The sequence below is a fragment of the Monodon monoceros genome, unplaced genomic scaffold (assembly GCF_005190385.1).
Source record: "Monodon monoceros isolate NGI ecotype Baffin Bay Population unplaced genomic scaffold, NGI_Narwhal_1 Super_Scaffold_4, whole genome shotgun sequence".
Lineage (NCBI taxonomy): Eukaryota > Metazoa > Chordata > Mammalia > Artiodactyla > Monodontidae > Monodon > Monodon monoceros.
Window position 1 is genome coordinate 1,442,440 of NW_021703781.1, and position 20,689 is coordinate 1,463,128.

At 48.0% G+C, this 20,689-nt stretch overlaps 1 protein-coding gene across 1 annotated transcript in view; it reads right to left on the reverse strand.

The window, feature by feature from the left end:
- Positions 1-18,715, reverse strand: part of PGBD5 (piggyBac transposable element derived 5) — an 86,089-nt gene extending 67,374 nt beyond the window's left edge. The window contains exon 1 of the mRNA XM_029201125.1: positions 18,391-18,715. Within this exon, the coding sequence (XP_029056958.1) occupies positions 18,391-18,715 (325 nt within the window). The remainder of the gene's footprint in view (positions 1-18,390) is intronic.
- Between the last annotated feature and the right edge of the window lie 1,974 nt (positions 18,716-20,689).

The window sequence follows — 20,689 nt, forward strand, 5'->3', positions numbered from 1 at the left end:
ATCTCCACGTAGAAAGCGTGGAAAATAGGTCAAAATCATTTTAAGCGAGGCTAAAAGTCCAAAACTAAAAGTCTTTTATGATAGCAAGAACAACGTTTAATAGGCCTCAATTACGTAATATTTGGCCCAGCTGAACACCCGTCCCTCCGGCCAAAGGCCACTTCAAGCCACTGCTCACATGGTCATGACTTTGGGGTTCCAGAATGAGGGTCTTCAGGGAGACTCCTGCCCTTCTTTAACGGCTTCTTGTCTTCATCCCAGCAACTACCAGACCAAGTCCTTGTTAGAAAGTTAAGGAATGGGAGATTAGGACTGACATACATACACCACCATGTGTAGAACAGACAGCTGGTGGGAAGCTGCTGTACAGCACAGGGAGCTCAGCTCCGTGCTCTGTGATGACCTAGATGGGTGGGATGGGGGGTGGGAGGGAGGGAGGTCCAAGAGGGAGGGGATATATGTATACATACAGCTGACTCACTTGACTGTATAGCAGAAACTAACACAACATTGTAAAGCAATTATATACTCCCCCCCCCCACCAATAAAAGAGAAAGAAATCCCCCCCCCTCCAAAAAAGAAAGAAAGTTTGAGGAATGGAAGCCCTGAACATGAATCTCATTGGAAAGCCACCCACCTCTCCGCTGTTTCCTCCAAAGCACCCACGTTCGTAACCGTGGGGATGGCAGAGCAGTACAGGACGGTACGAGCCAACATTCAAGGGCATGCTCACTGCGTGCCAGGCCTCTTCTCGCGGAAAGACCAAGCAGCCGAGTTAGACCCCTGCTTCCAGCACTACTGCTTATGGTATACATCCCTTAACCTCGCAAAGCCTGTTTCATTTGTATAATGGGGATAACAATACTTACCCAAGTGTGCAATAAAACATTTTAAATGCCACCTAGTAGACCTTTATTCTTTTCCTTCAGATAGTCTTTGACGTTTCTCTTTGAAAGAACACGGTGACTCCGACACGGCCCTTACCCGTCCCCACCAGGCCCCTCCGGTGCGGAGACCCGCAGGCTCCGGGGGGAGGGGAGCCTGCCCCCTCCTTTTCCTGCCTCACACTGGAGGGACCGCCCCGGAGCCCCAGGTGCAGGAGGCCTGAGGACACCTGTGGACCTGGGAGGACAGTCAGCCTCACCCGTGTGCTCACCTAGATTCCCAGGCTCCACAGGTAGAGAAACAGCGGGAGAACAGGCGAGGCTTCCTGCCCCTGAGCCTGTGAGAACAAGCAGGAGGTCCTGCAGGTGTCAGCCGTGGATGTGTCAGCTGCCTTCTCTCTACCACGCAGGCCCACAAGCCCACAAAGAAAGACAGTCGCCCTTCCAAGGGTCTCACAGCACAGGGAGTATGGTGACTCAGAAGAAACAGAGCACTCACTCAGGAAGAGAGAGCTGCTGGCAGATACAGATGCCAACTTGAATTTTAATTAAAATAGGAATAATAGCACTCAAAGAGATGCAACGGCAACACACATGGGGGAAAAAAGATTTCCTGTAACTATAAAACGTGATTTCCCCACTAAACAACTCTTCAGGCAAAGAGAACGAGAAGGTGGTCACAGATGATCCCTTGAATCACTGACTCAGAAGATTGAGTCCAAGAAATAAAGCAGAAAAGCCCAAGTATGAAGAAATGAAAAGCGTAAGGGACAGGCTATGAGACTTTCAAGCTACATCCTGAGACAGAGAGAAAAGGACAGATGAAGGACAGGCACTACAGGGCACCCAGCTCTGGACATAAGGGATAAGACAAGGGCCATATGCCAGTTAAGTTTCTGAATCTAAGGATAAAGAAAAAAAAAAGACTGTTCTTCAGGCAGAACGAACTCGTCCCTAAAAAGGAAACAGAACATGGAGATGGACACGAACTGGCTGTGGACGATGTCAGAGCAGCCCGGATGGTGAGAGACCGTCTGGGAACCACGGGACGTGAAAATAGCTCCCCAGGCATCAAAATAAAGGCTCCTCAGCTATCACGATAAAAGGAAAGGTCTTTGAAGACAAGAATTCAGAGTATATACCACTAGGCACCAGGCACCACAGCAGAGGAAAAACAAGGAAGGAAAAGCTCTAACAACAAATGGAATGGAACAAGACTCCACGGAGCAAAGAGGAGAAAAAACTGATGACTAACGAGCTGAACGGTCTTGGCCTTGGCGAGGCTGAAGGCCGATGCCTGCGTCAGTGTCATTTCTGACACCCCTGAAGTAATGGGTGATCGACACCATTTAGTCAGGTAGGTTCTCATCACGCCTAAGCAGTACAGCCGTCTCAGGCACAAGGCACAGGACATGCAATTCAGATTGTATTAAAACAAAAAGTAGTAAGATTAAGAGCTTTCAAATACTTAAATCAAGAAACAGAATGACAGTTAACACAAACATTACACGCACGTAGTCCAGATAACTTTAGAGAAAATATCTATCCTTTAAAACTGAGTCATAAAATTTAAGTGATGACAGAAGGCAGAAAAACAGTTTAGATTATATCAAAATTATAATCTGTGTAGAATTATTTCAGGCACTAGCTTTCGTAAGACTAAAGCAAACAGCCCTTGAGAACTTACTGTAATTTTATAATCATTCAATTTCATTCAGGCTCTGAGTATTTCAAGAAAAAGTCCTATTTGTGAATTCTTCACCTAGTGAAGATGAATTAAAATCAGAAAGTCAACTCTGCCAGCTTAAAAATTCAGGAACAGAAAAAAATTCCACAATCATTTATGACAACATCCACAATAAATCACTTTCAATCTATGAAAAATAATAGAGTATGAAGAAAAGAAAGTGTTACAGAATAATTTTGTTTCCATTAGTCATGTTTTAAAATAACCTTACAAGAGTGCCCTTTAAGAAGACAACGTCTTGTAGTTTTAAGCCTATGGAAACTAACGCTACACTCAAAGTGTCTGTTGAAATGATTACCATGTGGGTAACAACTACCATTTTCAGTAGTTAGAAGATGAAGAACTGTTGAATCACCCAAACTATGAATCCTAGTTACGAAGTTCCTCCTGGAAAATGTGAGTCTGAAGATCTGTTCCCCTGAATTAATGTGCTCCTTCTGCATCTTGCACAGCACACGTGTTAAGGTTGCAAACACATCCAGAGGCCTCTGAACGCCGAAAGCCTACAGTGGTGAGGGAGTTACCCCCGGTCCTGCCTTTCTGGCTGGGCTGCAGAATCCTGGGTCACCAGGCTGACGTGTCACAAGAGCGTAAGTGTTCTTTACGTGATACGAATCGTCTCCTCGGGAAGACGCCAAAATCCATGCACATAGCCATGCTCGTATACCAAAATTCGAGGTGCAGACAGAAATTCAGAAATGATTTTGTTATCGTGGAAGAAAAGCACACTGTTCCACTGCCACGTTCCCAGTTTTTCCTCAAGGGACTGCAGGAGGTAGCAATTGCAGTCGGAAATATTAGAAGTAAAAGTTACAAGTGAGGCAACATCTGAAGTTTACTCCTAAAAAATACTCAAAGGATACCTGTAAGCAGCCAACCAAGGTTTAGTTCGTGGGATTTTGCCAATGACATCTCATCACCCCACAGACTGACCAAGTCCTCAAGTCTAGGAGATGAAAAGAAGGTAAGTCTCTACCTTCAAGAGCTACTGTGAGGGAGGAAGGTGCATTGTCACTGGCACAAGTCCCTGTGTTGGCAGACACGACCACCTTGCCCCTTCCCTAGCCCAACAGGAGGTGAACACAAGTGTTCACAGGTGTGCAGTGGTGCGACTATAGGTACAGGAAAGCCACCGACAGCATGAGAAATGGCTATTCCTGTACTAGACTGTCAACCTCTTGAATTTTGACACCTAAAATGTTTAATAAAATATAAATGCTTTTTTAAAAGAACAAAACTTCAGACTGTGTCTTTATCCTAGAAGTTCATTCTACAGTTGGCTTCAGTCCTGCCTTAGGCAAATGTTTAGCCATTTGGACAAAATGGGCAAAAAACGTGAACAAACATTTCTACAATACACAAATATATGAACGGCCAACAAGCACATGAAAAGATGCTCAACATCACTAATCATTAAGGAAATGCAAATCAAAACCACAATGAGATACCACCTCCCACTCATTAGCATGGCTACTACCAAAAAGACAAAAAACAGGACTTCCCTGGCGGTCCTGGTGATTGAGACTTCGCCTTCCAATGCAGGGTGTGTGGGTCTGATCCCTGGTCGGGGATCTAAGATCCCACATGCCTCACGGCCAAAAAACCAAAACATACAACAGAAGCAATATTGTAACAAATTCAATAAAGACTTTAATAATGGTCCACATTAAAAAAAATCTGAAAAAAAAAAAAATGATACACTGCTGGCAGCCACCCACTTTGTAAAACATTTTGTCAGTTCCTCAGAAAGTTAAACAGAGAGTTACCATACAACCCAGCAATTCCATTCCTAGCTACATACTCAAGAAAAATGAAAACTATGCCCACACTAAAACTTGTACATGAAGGTTTTGGCTTTATTCATAGTAGCAAAAAAGTGAAAACAGTCCAAATGTTCATCACCTGATGAGTAAACAAAATGTGGTAAATATATCAGTTCAATGGAATATTATTCAGCCTTTAAAACGAATGAAATTTTGACACATACAACAACATGGATGAACCTTGGAAACATTATGCTAATGGTAAGAAACCAGTCACAAATCACCACATACTGTATGATTTCATTTATATGAAATTTCCAGAACAGGCACATCTATAGAGACAGAAAGTAAATTAGCCGTTGCCTAAGGCTCGGGGTGACGGCTAAAGGTTTCTTTTGGGGATGATGAAAATGTTCTAAAACTGACTGTTCACACAATTGGGAATACATTAAGAGCCACTAAATTGTACACATAAAATGGGTAAATTGTATGGCATGTGAATTATATCTCAATAAAGCTCTTATCCCCCAAATGGAAAGAACTTCCATATTTATTGCATAAAAAAAGAATAAACAACTTGATCAAAACACCAAAAACAGGGAAAGAGTAAGGAAAAAAAGTGAATTAAATAATATGGAAGGAATAAAATCGTGCTTGTTTGTCATCATTTTAAGTGTGTACAGGGACTTCCCTGGTGGTCCAGTGGTTAAGACTTTGCCTTCCAATGCAGGGGGTGCAAGTTTGATCCCTGGTCAGGGAGCTAAGATCCAACATGTCTTGTGGCCAAAAAACCAAAACATAAAGAACAGAAGCAATATTGTAAGAAATTCAATAAAGACTTTAAAAATGGTCCACATAGAAAAAATCTTTAAAAAAAATTTTTAAAAAACTAAATAAAATGGAAAAAAAAAGTGTGTACAGACTGATTTCTCCAACTAAAGAGTCTATCATGTTGTGTCAAAAATATACATCCATCTATATGCTGTCTGTGAAACACAAATAGGGGCAATAAGGGGTTGGAAACAATGCACCAGGCAAGGAGATACCTGGCAAATGCAAGGGAGGAGAAAGCAGGAAAGGCAAATTAACAGCCAACAAGCTGGATTTAAAGTTAAAGGTACTAAGCAAGATGAAGAGGGACATTATTACAGGCACACTTTGGTGGGAAGATATAAAAGGTATAAGTACTCATGCACCAAACAACACGGCAGCTAAAGACTCCTAAATATGCAAGCATATGGTAAAAACTCAGCTCTTCAAATGGGAATATCTACTAGACAGAAAAAAGAAAAACAGAGAGGATAGAGAAACAGACAGACACCCTTACTTCCCTCAAATAAAAAATACATTTTTTCTTACCTATGTATGCCATGTTTGTAAAGATTAACTAGATATCTGGCAACAAAGAAAACCTTTACAAACCTTTCAAATTAAAGATTTAAAGGACAGCTCTTTGATCACAATCCAATAAAATTAGAATTAAATAATCAGGTAACAAAAACTCTTAACTACTTAGAAATTAAGAAATATACTCTTAGGTCAAAGAAGAAATCAAAAGGAGGAATGGAAAAAATTTGAAAGCAATGGAAAGGATACCAAAACTTACAGAATACAGCAGAAGTTATAGTCTAAGGATATTTTTGTGTCAAATGCCTTCAATACTAAAGAGTTTTTAAAATAAAAAACCATGCACTCATCTAAACCAATTAGAAAAGGACAGCTCAATAAATCAAAAGAAAGAAGTTATAACAAAGATAAATTTTTAAATTAAAAAAAACATAACAGGGACAAATAAACGCAAAGCTAATTTTGGGGTTTTTTTGGGGGGAGGGCCGCACCACGCAGCTGGCAGGATCTTAGTTCCCCGACCAGGGCTCGAACCTGGGCCCCCGGCAGTGGAAGCTTGGAGTGCTAACCACTGGACCGCCAGGAAGTCCCTCAAAGCTGATTCTTTGAAAAGACCAATAATACAGAAAAACCTCACATGCCCAATTAAAGGTAAGAGAGAGAAGGTGGGTGATGGGGGGAGAGGAAAATTGGAGAAAGTGAAGGAAGGAGGGGAAGGAGAGGAGGGGATAGGGGAGAGAGAGGATGTACAAACACAGAAGACCAGGGCTGAGAACAGACACATAAAAGCAAGTGCAGATTACAAAAGCAAATCCGAAAGAACCATTTTGCAAAACCGCATGGAATTTTACATTAACAAATTTGAAAACCTAGAATAGATGATTTCCTAGGAAAACATAAATCATCAAAACGATTCAAGACGTGGAAAATTCAGAAGTACTGGGACCAGACAGGTTCACAGCTGAGCTGTATCTAACGCATAATTCCACCGCTGAATGGCAACAGACAATTAAACAATAATAAGCCAATTCATTTTATGAAGCTGAGCATTATTTTAATACTCAGACCTGAGAGAGATGGGGGGGGGAACAATGAACAAATCTGGCTTAGGATGGATTAGCTACAGAAACACTAAACTAATACCAGCAAACAACGGAATTCAGCCATCTATCAAAGAGACCAACTTGGATATATTCCAGGAAAGGAAGGGAATCTCAATACCAGGAAATCAGTGAAATCTACTTCGTCCATAAATTAAATGTGAATAAAAAATAGGACCACAGCGATAAATGCATTTTGATAAAAATAAAGGCATTTGCTAAAAGTTTGGCAGCCATTCCGTATAAAAATAAACTAAGCTAGGAATAGAAGGAAGTTACTGATGAAGTATTCTTGAATGAGAAGAGCATAATACAAAGTATATAAAGTGAGTCTGTATTTGTTAAACAGTGACCCCAAAACTCCTACACATGACGTATATGCACAAATGTGTTTGCGAATGAGCGACAAGTGGTCAACACAGACTACAGGGAGGCAGGCAGTGAGGAGAATTCTAACAAGAAAGGGTGAAACAGGACTGCAGTTAAACTCCATGTATGATATTAATGCATGTAAATAAAATTAGACAGTTCATGTGTATAATTTTTAAAAGACTGCACAGTATGAAAACTACCAAGAAAAGAAGTATTCCTTTTCTTTTTAACTCCACAACCATCACTGACTTTTTTTTTTTATCCCCAGTAACAAGTTTAGGGTAAGATGATCTGTTGTCAGTATCGCCTTTAGCTGGACTCCTTAATGGAAACGGGAATCGGCTGCAGGTCAGAACGTGGGCACAGCTGTGATCCTTCTATGCAGAGCGATCCCGCGTGCCCAGCTCCTGATATCCCATCCCGGGGGAGACACTCTGGAGCCGGTGAGAAGCAGGTATCTGAGCAAACCATCCTTGGCTTCCCTTGGTGCCGTGTGCCGGTCACATTTACGGATCTACAGAAGTGCTGGTCCTGGCAGCTCCCACAGCACCAGGATGCCCTTCCTACGACAGCACCCACCATACGGGTCACAAGTCTTTGAGCACTTCCTGTCTTCAGGGCTGGGCACCATGCTTTCCTTATCCATTTCTCAAGCCCCAGCTGCTGACACAGTGCCTGGCCCATCACAGGCCACATGAATGAAGTGTATTCAAAAGAAGAGATGACGTCTGAACTCAAGAGCTTTTCTTTTGGGGGCCATTTAACTTTAGCTTTCCAGGCAGCTGTACTTAAACGTTTTCCAGCCCTGCTGCCAATGACCTGCTGGGGTGAAAGAATGTTGGCACACCCCAGGGGGCACATGGCTTTGGCTGGTCCTTTGGCAGCAGGGACACTGGGAATTGCTCTTAGGAGCCCAGCAAGACAGTGGGGAGGGTACTTCACCGAGTGCCTCCTCTGTCAGACCACATAGGATCTCCTTGGGTGCCTGGAGCTGCCCTGCAGGAGGCGGCGCTTTGGATGCTGAGCTGGGACAGGTCCCCCCTCCCTCCCAACAAAGCATCTCACGCGGAGTCTGGGCTGTACCCTGGCAGCCGGCCACTCCAACTTCCCTGATGGAATCTGCCGTCTCCCTGAACTTACCGTCATCTTTTCAAAATCTTTCTATTTCTTCTCTGCCAAACTTCTTGAAGACAATGAGTCTATAAACGTGTGATACACGCTGTGAATTTACACTTGCTGATTTTTACCTAAAATTCACCTCTTCCAATCTTAAATGCCTTCTCACTGGAGTTATCGCCAATTTCCAATTATGTAATTTTCTAGATTCCACTGGAATTCTGAATGCATGTCCCCTCAGGTGAAATACCTGTGGTCCAGTTTCTCAGCTAGCCAAGGAAGCCTGACTGGGAATTTTGCTGAAATACAATAGTGCTAAGAGCAAACCAAATGGAACATTTTTATTTACCTCAAACGCTGGGGCCCAAGGAAAGCAAGCATCATTACAGGCAGTTGAGGAAGAAGGGGTAGATTTTTTCAAGCGTGAATTCTAAAGTGAAGGTCTACTCACGGAACCTCGGCATCTTTACTCAGCACACCCCACTGACACAGCGGGGGTCCCAGGGAAGCTTCTTTAAGATACTACTGATTCTCCACTTCCCCAAATGTAGAAGGAGCTCACATAAGCAAGCCCTTCATTAACCACTCTCTAAATGATTCCACTTGTTTCTATTTTTTTTCTTCCCAGAAAATTATCCTTTATCCCCATCCCTTATATTCTCTTTGTAACTCTGTTTTCCAAACTTGAGAAAACAGGTCTCCTCCCTCTCTGGTTCTTCTAAAGTAATTAAATTTTTAATCGCCTTTGCCACGGAAGCTTTTTGGTGGCTCTGAGACAACAATATTGCATTCACCTACTGGTTTCCTCTCCACCATGGGAAAGAGGATGGGGCCCAGCAGAGCCAAGGACACTAACTGCTTCTCACCGATGTCTATCACCTGCCTGTGGAGTCTCTCTCCCCACCCAGCCTGGGTTCCACCAGATGAAGGCCCTCGACAGATGGGAGAGGGATCCTGAAGCACCTCACAGGGTGCCACGCGACCGAGGGCTGCCAGAGAGGGTGGGGAGGCCAGCTGGGTGGGTTCTGGGGCCTCTCCCTCCGGCTTCCAAGAGAGCCTCCTGGTTTTGTCCTGAGGTTTCCGGTTGCTAAAAAGTTTTGAGAACCTTCTAAGTAGCACAATATCCATCCATTTTGGCCACATAGGAAAAACGTAGTTTAAAGGAATGAGAATCAGCTACCTGGAATGAAGCACCAGCTCTGTGCTTTCCCGCATGTCTTTACTGATTCTCGGTGCGGAGCTCCACTGGGTCCCCTGCCCAAGACTGCAGGGCGAGCACGCAGCAGAGCCCAGGCCCTTTACCCTGGGCATGCTCGCTCCCACCAGAAACCGACCCCCAAGCCCCTTTCAAACCCTCTACCACTTCAAAACATCAATGTGCAATGAATAACTGCGTCTAGAATACTCCGTGCACATTGCTTACCTGCATCATCTCACCTGTTCCAAAGTTACAATGGGAACTTCACGGAGAGAATGCAAATAATTCATTTTTTTTCTCTAGGCTTTTTTTCCCACAGTCTCCCCTCGTGAATCCTGTACAGGTGATCAGCGAGAGCCCTGCTGGTCTGAATTCGCTTCCCCCATCCGTCTCTGTTCTTCAACATCTGCGCAAATAGGACTCTGCTGGCTCCTGTAAAACCCGCCCTCCCCCGCATGCCCCTGCCAAGAGGGGAGTTCATTTCTTCATAAATTTAGTCCATGACAGACATGACTGATCCACAGGTGGCTGTGCTCCAAATGCTGATTCAGACACAAGGTCCTCTCACCTGCTGGCCCCAGCATCTCTGACGTGCGGCCCAGAGGAGCCTTCCTCCTGGTCAGGCCCGAGCATGGGGTCCACACTTTGCCTCATCTTCCATTGCCCAGAACCCAGGCATCGGCCCTTCTCGCTGCACGGGGTGGGGTGGGGGGTGGGGGGGGCGTTGGAAAATTAAGTGCAGCCAAAGCCTGGGATGAGAGTCAATGGGTGAGACAGATTTGGAGAATGACAATGGTCTTCAACTCAGAGCCCCCTGCAAGGGACTTATTTTTAATTAGTTGATCTGACCGGCATATACCATGGTTCAAATTCATGCTTAAGTATGATGCTTACTTGTACCCTAATCAAAGGGACCAGTCCATACTATGTCACTTAACCTCTCTGTGACTCGGTTTCCTCATGTTGAAAATAGGAAAAATAGGGCTTCCCTGGTGGCGCAGTGGTTGAGAGTCCGCCTGCCCATGCAGGGGACGCGGGTTCGTGCCCCGGTCTGGGAGGATCCCACATGCCGCGGAGCGGCTGGTCCCGTGAGCCATGGCCGCTGAGCCTGCGCGTCCGGAGCCTGTGTTCCGCGACGGGAGAGACCACAACAGTGAGAGGCCCTCGTACCACAAAAAAAATAAAAATAAAAAATAAATAAAGGAAAAATAATAGTCCTGACCTCACAGGGTTGTTATGAGGATTACATAGGTTAGAAAGTGCTCAGGACGCTATCTGGCACACAGTAAGTGATACACAGGCGTTTGTTAAACAATTAAGCTGTACAAGGAGCTGGTTCCCTGCAAATTCCTAACACAGTCCTGTCTTGGAGGTCTCCAGCTACTAGAAAGTGGGCAGGTTGTAGAAGCCCAGGGCTGGAGTGTTCCCCAGAGGCCAATGAGTTCAGTCTTCCATCCAGGATGGAAATCCCTGTTAAACACATCCTAGACTTGCTTCAGTGCCTTCCTGGGAAGGAACTCATTCCCCATCCACGCTTCCACAATTTAGATGTTAAAAACGCACAGGTCCTTGTAAACATTTATTCACCGACACCAATTCCCACCCCCATTTAAAAAATCTACTTCCGCATCCATCTAGTCTTTTGTTCATTCATTCATCCAACAGAACTTGAGGAATTACCATGTTCTAACCATGACCAAGACATCCAAGGTCTCAGCCCTGGGAAGGAGTTAGCTTATATGGGTGCTAAAAGGGATCAGAGGGAAGACAGCGATTTTAGGTTCTTGGAGGCAGTGACATTTGAACCAAGACCACCAATGACCAACAAGCAAGGGCTGCTATTCGAGTATTGGGAAGAACATTCCAGGTGAAGGTCTGGCAGGCACAAAGGCTCTGAGATGGACAGGTCACGTGGTGAGAGAGTGCTGTAGGACAGTAACCCAAAGGAACGTGGAACAGGAAGGCTAGCAGGCCCTGCGAAGGACTCGGGAATTCCCTTTGGCTTGAAGTTGAAGCCACTGAAAGGTTTTAAGCAGAGAAGTGAGTGGATGAGCTCCGGTTTGTAAAGATCACTCTTCTTCCACAGCCAATGGGAAGAGAGATAGAAGCAGGGGGCGGGGCATCAACAAAACTGGAATCTGGGAATCCCAGCAGATGAAGAAGGCTCCAATGCCTTGACCAATGAGTGATGTTGCCTTGGTTAAAGTTGGAAGCAATGGCAAGGATATAAGAAGAGAAAGAATTTGTGGTTCTAATTGTTTTAATAAACTGATTTATTAAATACACACCTAATATTTAGTATGCATTTAATAAATCAAAAAAAGTATGGCCAGACAGTCATACTTCTGTAGTAATTCTTCCTGGAATTCACAAACAAGGGGAAGAAAGTTCTTTATACCATGTGCCAATCCAGGCAGAGCGTCCCTTTACGTTACAGGATATTTTAGGTATCCTATTGTTCTTGTAGCATGACATTCTCCCCCTCACCCTAAGTTAATATTGATACTATACATCCTTTGGCCATAAAGGTTTTACCACACTGACTCTGGTAGTCATTCATATCCCCTCTTCCTTCCTTAAAGAAAAACCCCTAGTGCCTCTCCATGGATTCCACCCTCTCTAAGCACTTATTTCTCGCCAAACCTGCCAAATTCCCCTCACTGGGGGATCCAGCATTTGCTAGGTAAATCCGTACCCATGCCTGGACTTCAAGTTCAGATTCCAGCTACAGTTTTCTTGCAATGGTAACAATGATAAACATCAAATTTCAAGCCATTTTCACTAAGGCCTCAAGTAAAGATGCTCAGCTCGAGGGAGAGTGGGGCTGCCCATAGGCAAAGATGGCACAGCTTCTTTCCACCTTCCACCCCAGCCTTTGCCTAAGTTGCTCCCTTGTTTGAGATGCCTTTTTCCTTCCTTTTCACCTGATTCATTTTTATTCCTCAAGATGCAGCTTCGGGGCCACCTCTGCCAGAGGATTAGGTGCAACCCAGCTGGATCAGGTGAGGTACCTCTGGAATCCCATCTAAGTGCAGGTTTACTTTGATCACAGACTCTTACCTCTTTTCCTTCACTTTGTCTCTCCTAGGAGACATGCCTTACTTAATCCCAGCAGGGTTCAACATGCTTGCTGAATGAATACATGGCACATCTCATACACCACTGGTGCATGTATAAACTGGAAAACCATTTGGCAGTACCTACTGCAGCAGTGGTTCTCCACTGCAGATGACTTTGCTCCCCAAGGGACACTTGTTAGTGCCCGGAGAGAAGTTTGTTTGTCACGACTAGAGGAAGGCATGCTGTTGGCTTTCAGCGGGCAGAGGCCAGGAGGGCTGCTGAGTATCCTTCAACGCACAGGACAGCCTCTGCGACGAAGGATCCCCCCGGCCCATGGTGTCTACGGCGCCAAGGCTGAAACGACACACCTGTTCTATGACCCAGAGATCCTACTCCTAGGTATATACGCCCCAGGGAAATTATGTATATGTCTATCAAAAACATGCTCAAGAATATTGGTAGCAGCTTTGTTCATAAAAGCCTGAAAACAGTCCAAGAGTCCACTGATAGGATAACAGATAACAAACTGTAGTATTTATACAATGGAATGCTACAAGGCGAAATAAAAAAGACTGTAAAAGTAAGACTTGGATATGGGCTTCCCTGGTGGCGCAGTGGTTGAGAGTCCGCCTGCCAATGCAGGGGACGCGGGTTCGTGCCCCGGTCCGGGAAGATCCCACATGCCGTGGAGCGGCTGGGCCCGTAAGCCATGGCCGCTGAGCCTGCGCATCCGGAGCCTGTGCTCCGCAACGGGAGAGGCCACAACAGTGAGAGGCCTGCGGTACCGCAATAAAAAAAAGTACTAGGTACTGACTGGGAAGGGGCTGGAGGGACTCTACCTTGACCGGGGGAGCTGCAGGGCTGTGCTGCACACGGTGACTCGTGTGTGTCATACCTCGGTAAGCTTTATTACAGGGAACACCCTCTCAGGGCCACACTACCAGCAGGAATCACACGTTGGTTTGCTGCCTTAGAAGCCAGACTTTCTAATGGACTTCCCGGTACACTGCTGGCCGGGGCGTAAGTAGCTACATTTCCAGAATGCTATTTTACAGGAGAGACCAAAAATGTTAAAATGTACAGAATCCTTCTTCAACTCTGGTTTGATCATTTCATGCTAAGGAATATATTAAAGATGAGCACACAAACTTAAACTTCAAGAATATTTATCACAGCAGAATAAACATAAATAAATATACGTAAACGGCGGGGGGGGGGCAAGGAACCCAACGCCCACCCAAAGGGAGCTGGTTCATTAAAACGACACTTTAAAAGTGAAATGGAAAATGTTTACAATATACTAATTAGAACTAAAAAGCAGGTCACCCGATAATATGTCACCTAAGATTTATGAAGGGTACACTCAATGAGTTAACTGTGATTATCTCTGAGTAACGAGAGATTATGGGATTTTTAAAAATTTTGTCGTTTTTCTTTTTGGTTTTTTTCCTAAAATGAACATATATTACTTGTTAATAAGAAAAAAATATACACTCACAGCTCTTAAAAATAAAGGTGAGTGCCACACTGTAAAACTGAGCACTAGATCACACTAAACTCCCAGGGTGCTGGCGTATTCAAAGCCCTGCTCCCCGCAGAGGAGCTCTGACCTCCTATTACCATGGCTCAGGGGAGCAGGGATTAAATCAGAAGCTAGATAAAATCCTAGGCCTTCTGTTTCAGTCCCGGACTGTGGGACTGAAATCCCACTGAAATACACAAATCCATACCTGCATTAAGCCTCACAGGACTATATATGGTTCCAGAAAAGGGAACGGCAAATCCACGTATAAACATGAAAACCAGTATAAATATTTTTGACTGGAAAGAATTCTAGGTGAAAAACAAACACACAAACAAACCCAACCCACTACCTTTCCTGAATTATGAAGTCTGAGCAGTTAGATGGTGGTGATCACTTAACCAAGGTAATCTCATTGCCCCCAGACTCTGGCAGAAAAGCCCCATCCGTCTTTCTCTGTAAAGTGGAGAAGAGAACTCCCACACAGAGTACCTGTGACGATTCAGTGCGATAATGCATGAAAAAGCAAGTTACAGATGCAAACTGTGGGTTATTATACTCCTCATGAGCTCAAGTTCCCCACCACAGGAGAAGACTCCTAGGAAAAGAGCAAAACACCTCTCCCAGGAAGCTCCCTTCTCTGAAATCTGCGTGGCCGCGCATGCGTTTGAGTATTAGGTAGCACTGCATGCGATTTATCTCATAGCTCACCATGATCTGAGTTCCCCCCGGAGCCACAGAGCTAAAGGCGGGAGCAGCTGCTTACCTGACACCAGAGGGGCCCAGTATCTTAGCTGACAAATTCCACTACGGTAGAAGGTCTCGGTTTAATTCTGGTTTTAAGAGAAAGGTGCTTCTCTTCTTCCTTGTTAGTCAAAAAGACTCTAAACCAAATAAACCAACAACAAACTCTAAAGATAAAACATTTCAGTGTTAATTATCAATGCCATACGTCCCCCCCCCCACCAGCTTCTCAAGGTCACACCTCCCCACTGCATGATGACAGAGGGTGGCTGACATGGGAAGACAACTCCTGTGAAGTCCACGCTCTCATGGAAAGAGTAAATAGCTCAGATCCCAGCTTCCCATGACAAAGGACCCACAAAGCCAAACAGAATAAGCCCCCGAGCATCTGTCAATCTGCCTGTTCCTTTGCCTCCTCAGAAACAACGAATCACAAGACTGCTCAGAAAGGGCAGGAGCTCCCAAAGCAGCTGAATTTCATGCTGTTTCCAAAGAGTGAGCTTGCATGCTGTGCCGGTTATTTGCATGGTGGGCAGACGAGGCTGACAGCTTGAGGGGGCTATTTTAGGGGGATACCCTGCGAGTCTGGTTAGAAGACAGTCCTGGGCCCTGAGCTCCCAGCAACCACTTTCTGCTCCCAGGCAGACTCCTCCATCCACCAGGGGTTAAAATGACCCACACAGGGTCTTTGTACTTAAACCATCCCAAGAGGACCCAGCGGGAGGAGAGAGAAGGGAAGGGGGTGTGAGAGAGAGGACCTCCCCACCCATAAGTGCACTTCTGGAGAGCCTCCCTAAGTGCACTTAGGGAGCTAAATACACTGAAAAAAACAGAACGAAGAGGCTGAGAAGACAACCTTAACTACAGAAATGCTTCCTCCGGGGCATCAAATGTCTCCCTACTGTGTACTCTCCCTCCCACGCCGGGCCAAAAGCAGCTCTGAATGCAGATCAAAGGCGGCTCTGAATGCAGATCAAAGGCACAGTGGTGCCCAGCGTCTCTCTCCTACACAGGGACTCTCTGAAAAGGGTTCCAGGTCATCAAGAGGGCTCCCAGACAGCGGTCATAACCTCTTTCTGATAGAAGAAACCAGGCTCAGCACAAGCGATAACGCATTTTCACTTAAGACAGTCACATGCATACACGCCTATTTCCATACAGACGCCTACGTGGTTTTTCACAGCAGGAGGCAGGCAGGAAGCCTGTTCCATGAGTCTAGAATCCTTTGCTTTCCTCATCTGATTCTAGCAGCAACAGCAATTTCCATTAGGGGTTTTCTTTGATGAGGGCTGATTACAGATCAAAATGCCACCCTCTGGCTTGGTCTCCTTCCCGCCGTACCAGCCCAGTGAGATCCATCAACAAACTGGGAAACAAAGATGGAGGGAGGTGCAGGCTGCGTTCCTTAAAAGTGGGGAGCACACTCTGGCTGGAGCGTCTGAGCTACTGGACTTGGTAAACTTTGCAGGCTGACCCTTCTTTGCTCAGGGCATCCAGGATGCAGCTCTCAAGCCTCTTAACACGCCTCTCTCTCCGCACCAGTAAGGCACAAGGATTTTCCCTCACCAGCAGCGTATTTCTGCACCTATTTTCAGCCCCCGTAAACCCTATTCCATTGTTTCAGGGGACCTGAATTCTTACTTAATAAACCATCAATGTCATCCCTCCACCGCTACCCCAAATTCCCTCAGGGAGAAGGCGCTGCAAGGAAGAAGAAAGTTCTTCATTAGGGCTGTGCTCCTACACAAAATAGGAAAGCAAAAATAGGTATAAATATACCATCAAATAACCACTAAGGTCTTTGCTTATGGTGCTTGACTGCAATTCTCAGGTCCAGGTGTGAACTCAGTGGACACGTGAAGGAAGCAGAACTTGAACCTAACGCCAACTGACACACGATGCTGCTCTTCCTGACCGTTTGTGCTGCAGTGGCTAAACTGCTCTGCTGCAGAACTTCTCCCATTTATAGGTTACTAAGAAACATAACATTGCTTTAAAATTTCAGTGTGTTCAGCCTCCTCAAACCAGCATACTCATGAACCTTATTCATAACCAGGCTGAACCCAACACAATTTCCCTGTTTTCCCCTGAGACAGGGGAAACGCCGCATCCTCCCAAGCAGACACGCATCACAAGGGTTCCAAGATCAGAAACTGGATCACAGACACTCACTGCATAAAGTCTGCCAAACCAGGGCTCTGGGTAGGTACAAATTCTTAAGAGCCGATATGAAAAACAGCTGTCTGGGGCTGGAAGACTTTATGACGTTTTGGAAAATATGGGGGGGGGGGTTAAAAGGATTTATACAGAGTGATGTGACTGAAAACTCCCACACTCTTAATCAAAGCCCAAATAAGAACCTGCTTTTAAATGTACCCACCTCCAACACCACACAGCTAACCTGGACTCTGGAGGCCTAGCTGTAGCTTAGCATATCCACACTGCAGCCTGACTGCTGGAGGCTTGCAGACCACTCCTTGCTGAGAGCCCAGCCAGTCCTGGCAGCAGGCTGCAGCCTGATGTCCTGATCCGAGTCCAGCCACCAGCCAGGGGTCCCTTGGTCCTGTCCTCCTATGGGCTGTGTTCCCGACCAGTCAAACAATAATCGGGGAGAGCCACGGGGAGAGCCACAGGGTAAGACTCAGCTCACCCAGCATCATGCCCACTGCGGCCACTCCCTGGTCGTCAGCATCACCGGCTGCTTGCCATTCCACCCATGAAAACAGTGTGCAGAAACCAGGGGCTGCCACGGAAGGCGGCGCAGAGCAAGGAACAAAAGCATCAGAGGACAAGTGCAAATGGCTGGCCTCCAGCTCCCGGAGAGAGCAGAGGCTACCGAGCTTCCGCGGGGAAAGTGGAGATATTTTAAAACCACCTCCCAAGAAAGGAGGCAGCAAAGAGGACCTCAAGCAGTCAGAGCTGCCAGCCCTTCTCCAGGTATCAGGGGCTGGTCTATGACCGTAACAGTAAGCAGGACACACGTGAAAGTGCCTTCCGGTGCAAAAGCATACGCCTTAATGCTGCCCAACTGGTCCTTTCACTCTTCCCTGTTTTTCGCAAGAGATTCTCAACGGCACGGACACGGAAAGTTTCTCAGATTAACTGCAGAAAACTAAAGCCCAGTGAAGACGCCATGGGTGCCCTCTCAGCCCTCCCAGGGCCTCGCTCCAACCGCTACCTGCCCCACCCCTGGCGCCCGGGTAAGGCTTGCTCTGGGGCCAGCAACGCAAAATGACTCCCCGCCCCAAGACACGCCAGGTTTTCAGGATCCCCTCAACTAGGAGAACCTAACTCTGACCCAACCCCCAGGGGCGAGTGGCTTCTGGTGCGGGACGCGGGGACACTCCCAGCACGTGAGGGTACACTCCCCCGTGCTGCCGCGGCCTCGCCTCATCCTGTCCACCCACGAGGAACTCGGCGGAGCCCCGGCACGCTGCCGCAGCCTCGTGTGTTTCCTGAAACGCACAGCTGCCACCCGCAAGCCGACCCGTGGAGCGTCGGGAATTCTCGCGCCCCCGCCCCCGGGCCGCGCCTTACCGCCGGTGCCCTCGAAGCGCGGGGCCGGGCGGTCCCGCAGCGTGGCGCTCCAGCCCGCGCCAGCCTCGTCCTCCTCCGACTCCTGCGCGGCGGCGGCGGGGGCGCCAGGGCCCCGCGCGGGGCCGGGGCGCTCGGCTTCGTCGTCCGAGGATCCGGCCGAGGAGGAGCGCGAGGCGGCCGACGTGCTGTAGAAGGGGTTCCCGCTGCTGTCCGGGCCCGACTCGCCGAACACGTCGTCCGAGATGTGCAGGCTCTCGTAGCGCGCGCGGGCCGCCTCGAGCAGCGCCGGCGCCCTCCTCCGCGCGCCCCCGCCGCCCTCGGCCATGGCCCCGGCCGCCGCCCGCGCGCCGGCCCCCCACAGCGCCTCCCACTCGCCGGGCCCCGGTCCCGCGCCGCGGCCCGCCGTTCCCCACCACGCAGCCCAGCCAGCGCCCCCGCCCCGCGCCCCCGCCCCGCGTCTTGGCCGCCTCGGGCCCAGCGCCCGGGGAAGCGCCTCGGAGCTCGGGCGCCGCGGGCTGCGGGCCGCGGCAGGAGGCAGGGGTTGCGGCCCGGACCAGGGCCCGCCGCTCCCGTCGCTGCTGCGTCTCCTCTGCGCCCACCGCTTCGCCGCGCGCCCTCCCCGCGGCGGCTACCCGCGCTCCCCGGCCAACCTTCCCGGGCGCGAGCCGCCAGAGGCGGGCCCCGCCTCCTCGCGCCTCCAGCCTGCCGGCCAATGGGGAGCCAGACCCGGGCCGGGCGAGAGGGGCTGGGCGGGCCCTGCGCCGGGAACGCCCCCCCCGTCCGCCCCACCGGGGCGGGGCGAGGCGAGCGGGCGAGGCGAGGGGCCGGGGAGGCGGGCAGGGGGCGGGCAGGAGGCGGGCGGCGGCTCCGGCCAGTCCCCTCGCCTGTCGGGACGCGCCGCCCGGGACGGCCACCGCAGGCCCTTCGCTGCCCCTGGGGGAAAAGGGAGGAACCAAGTGGGTCTCCCTCAGGAGGACGCAGTGTGCTCTTCCGCCGCCCGAGCCCGCTGAGGGTGCGCGGACCCTCCGTGCTCACGTTCCCTTCCGCAGTAGGCGCCCTGCACCGGGCGCCGGGGAGCTGTCCGCCCCGGTGGTTCTGAATCAGGCGCTGCGGAAACGCTCCAGGTAGGCGGAGGGTCACAATTCCCCGGCTGCTTCTGCGCTGCTACTGCCCGTGGGTCACGGCGGGCTGCGCCGCTTGCTGCTATAAATACAAGGACTGTCCGGCTTCCGGGAACCTTGCTGCGATTAGGAGCCGGCCCCACCGGTCCATTTCTGGGGTCAGTCTCCCTTCGTACCCCTGTAATTTGAGGGGGCGGCATCTGCAGTTAGGTAGATAGTCATTCGTCATCGTCTTTGACGTTTGACATCTTTTAAATTCAACATATTCACTACCACCAAAATATTGATTACTCTAACACCGCTATTTCAGTATCTCCTTCCCTCAGACATTTGACACACTCGTCTGTTAAAATACAGCACAATCACCCGGGCTTCAGGGCTCTGATAAATAGAACAGAAAGGTTCCAACTGCCCCTCTTCCATGGACAGGAGTGTGTGGCGGTCATCCTGTTGATGGTGGTACATAGGATCCGTCTGTCTTGTCTTCTTGCGCCCCCTCTCCCTCCCACAAATAGTGCAATAAGTCACACTGATGTTAATTGGGTCATAAATTCACTATCACTCTGAAATAAAATAAATCCACAGCAATGTGAGGGCTTACAAATCCTACCGGGTATTAGCTAAATAATTACACAAAATGGAAAGCCATGTTGCTATTTCTAAGCAGGCATAAAGGATAAAGATGTGGGGACCATTCTGCCGTCAACTGAGGTCAGTTCTGTCAGGCAGGCAATTTCTGTTCCTGACCTCTCTTCCCAGCCCCCGTGTTTCCTCCTCCCAAACCAGAGCCACTGTACAGGCAGAACTTCATGAAAATCACCGCAAGACAACATATAAGAAGGAAGGGATTCGCATAACATGGCTTGCTTTATGGATTGACTGACAAATGAGAAGTGTTTGCAAAGCATTTCAACTCCCTTGGAAGAATTATGCCACAGAAAAGAACTGATTTCCAACATATCTATATACTGTGCCAACCAGCCAAAGAGTTTGAAGAGGGTATGTACAGGTCCTCAGGCTTACCACAAAGGGTCATGTGAAGCGTAGACTGAAGATGCAAGGAGCAAAATAAGACTCCATACTTCGAGTACAAATCCTGCAATTAGAAATTGTGTAAGACTCCTGTGAGATTTCATGTTATCTATTAAAAATAATTGAATAGGATCCAGAGGGGTGGA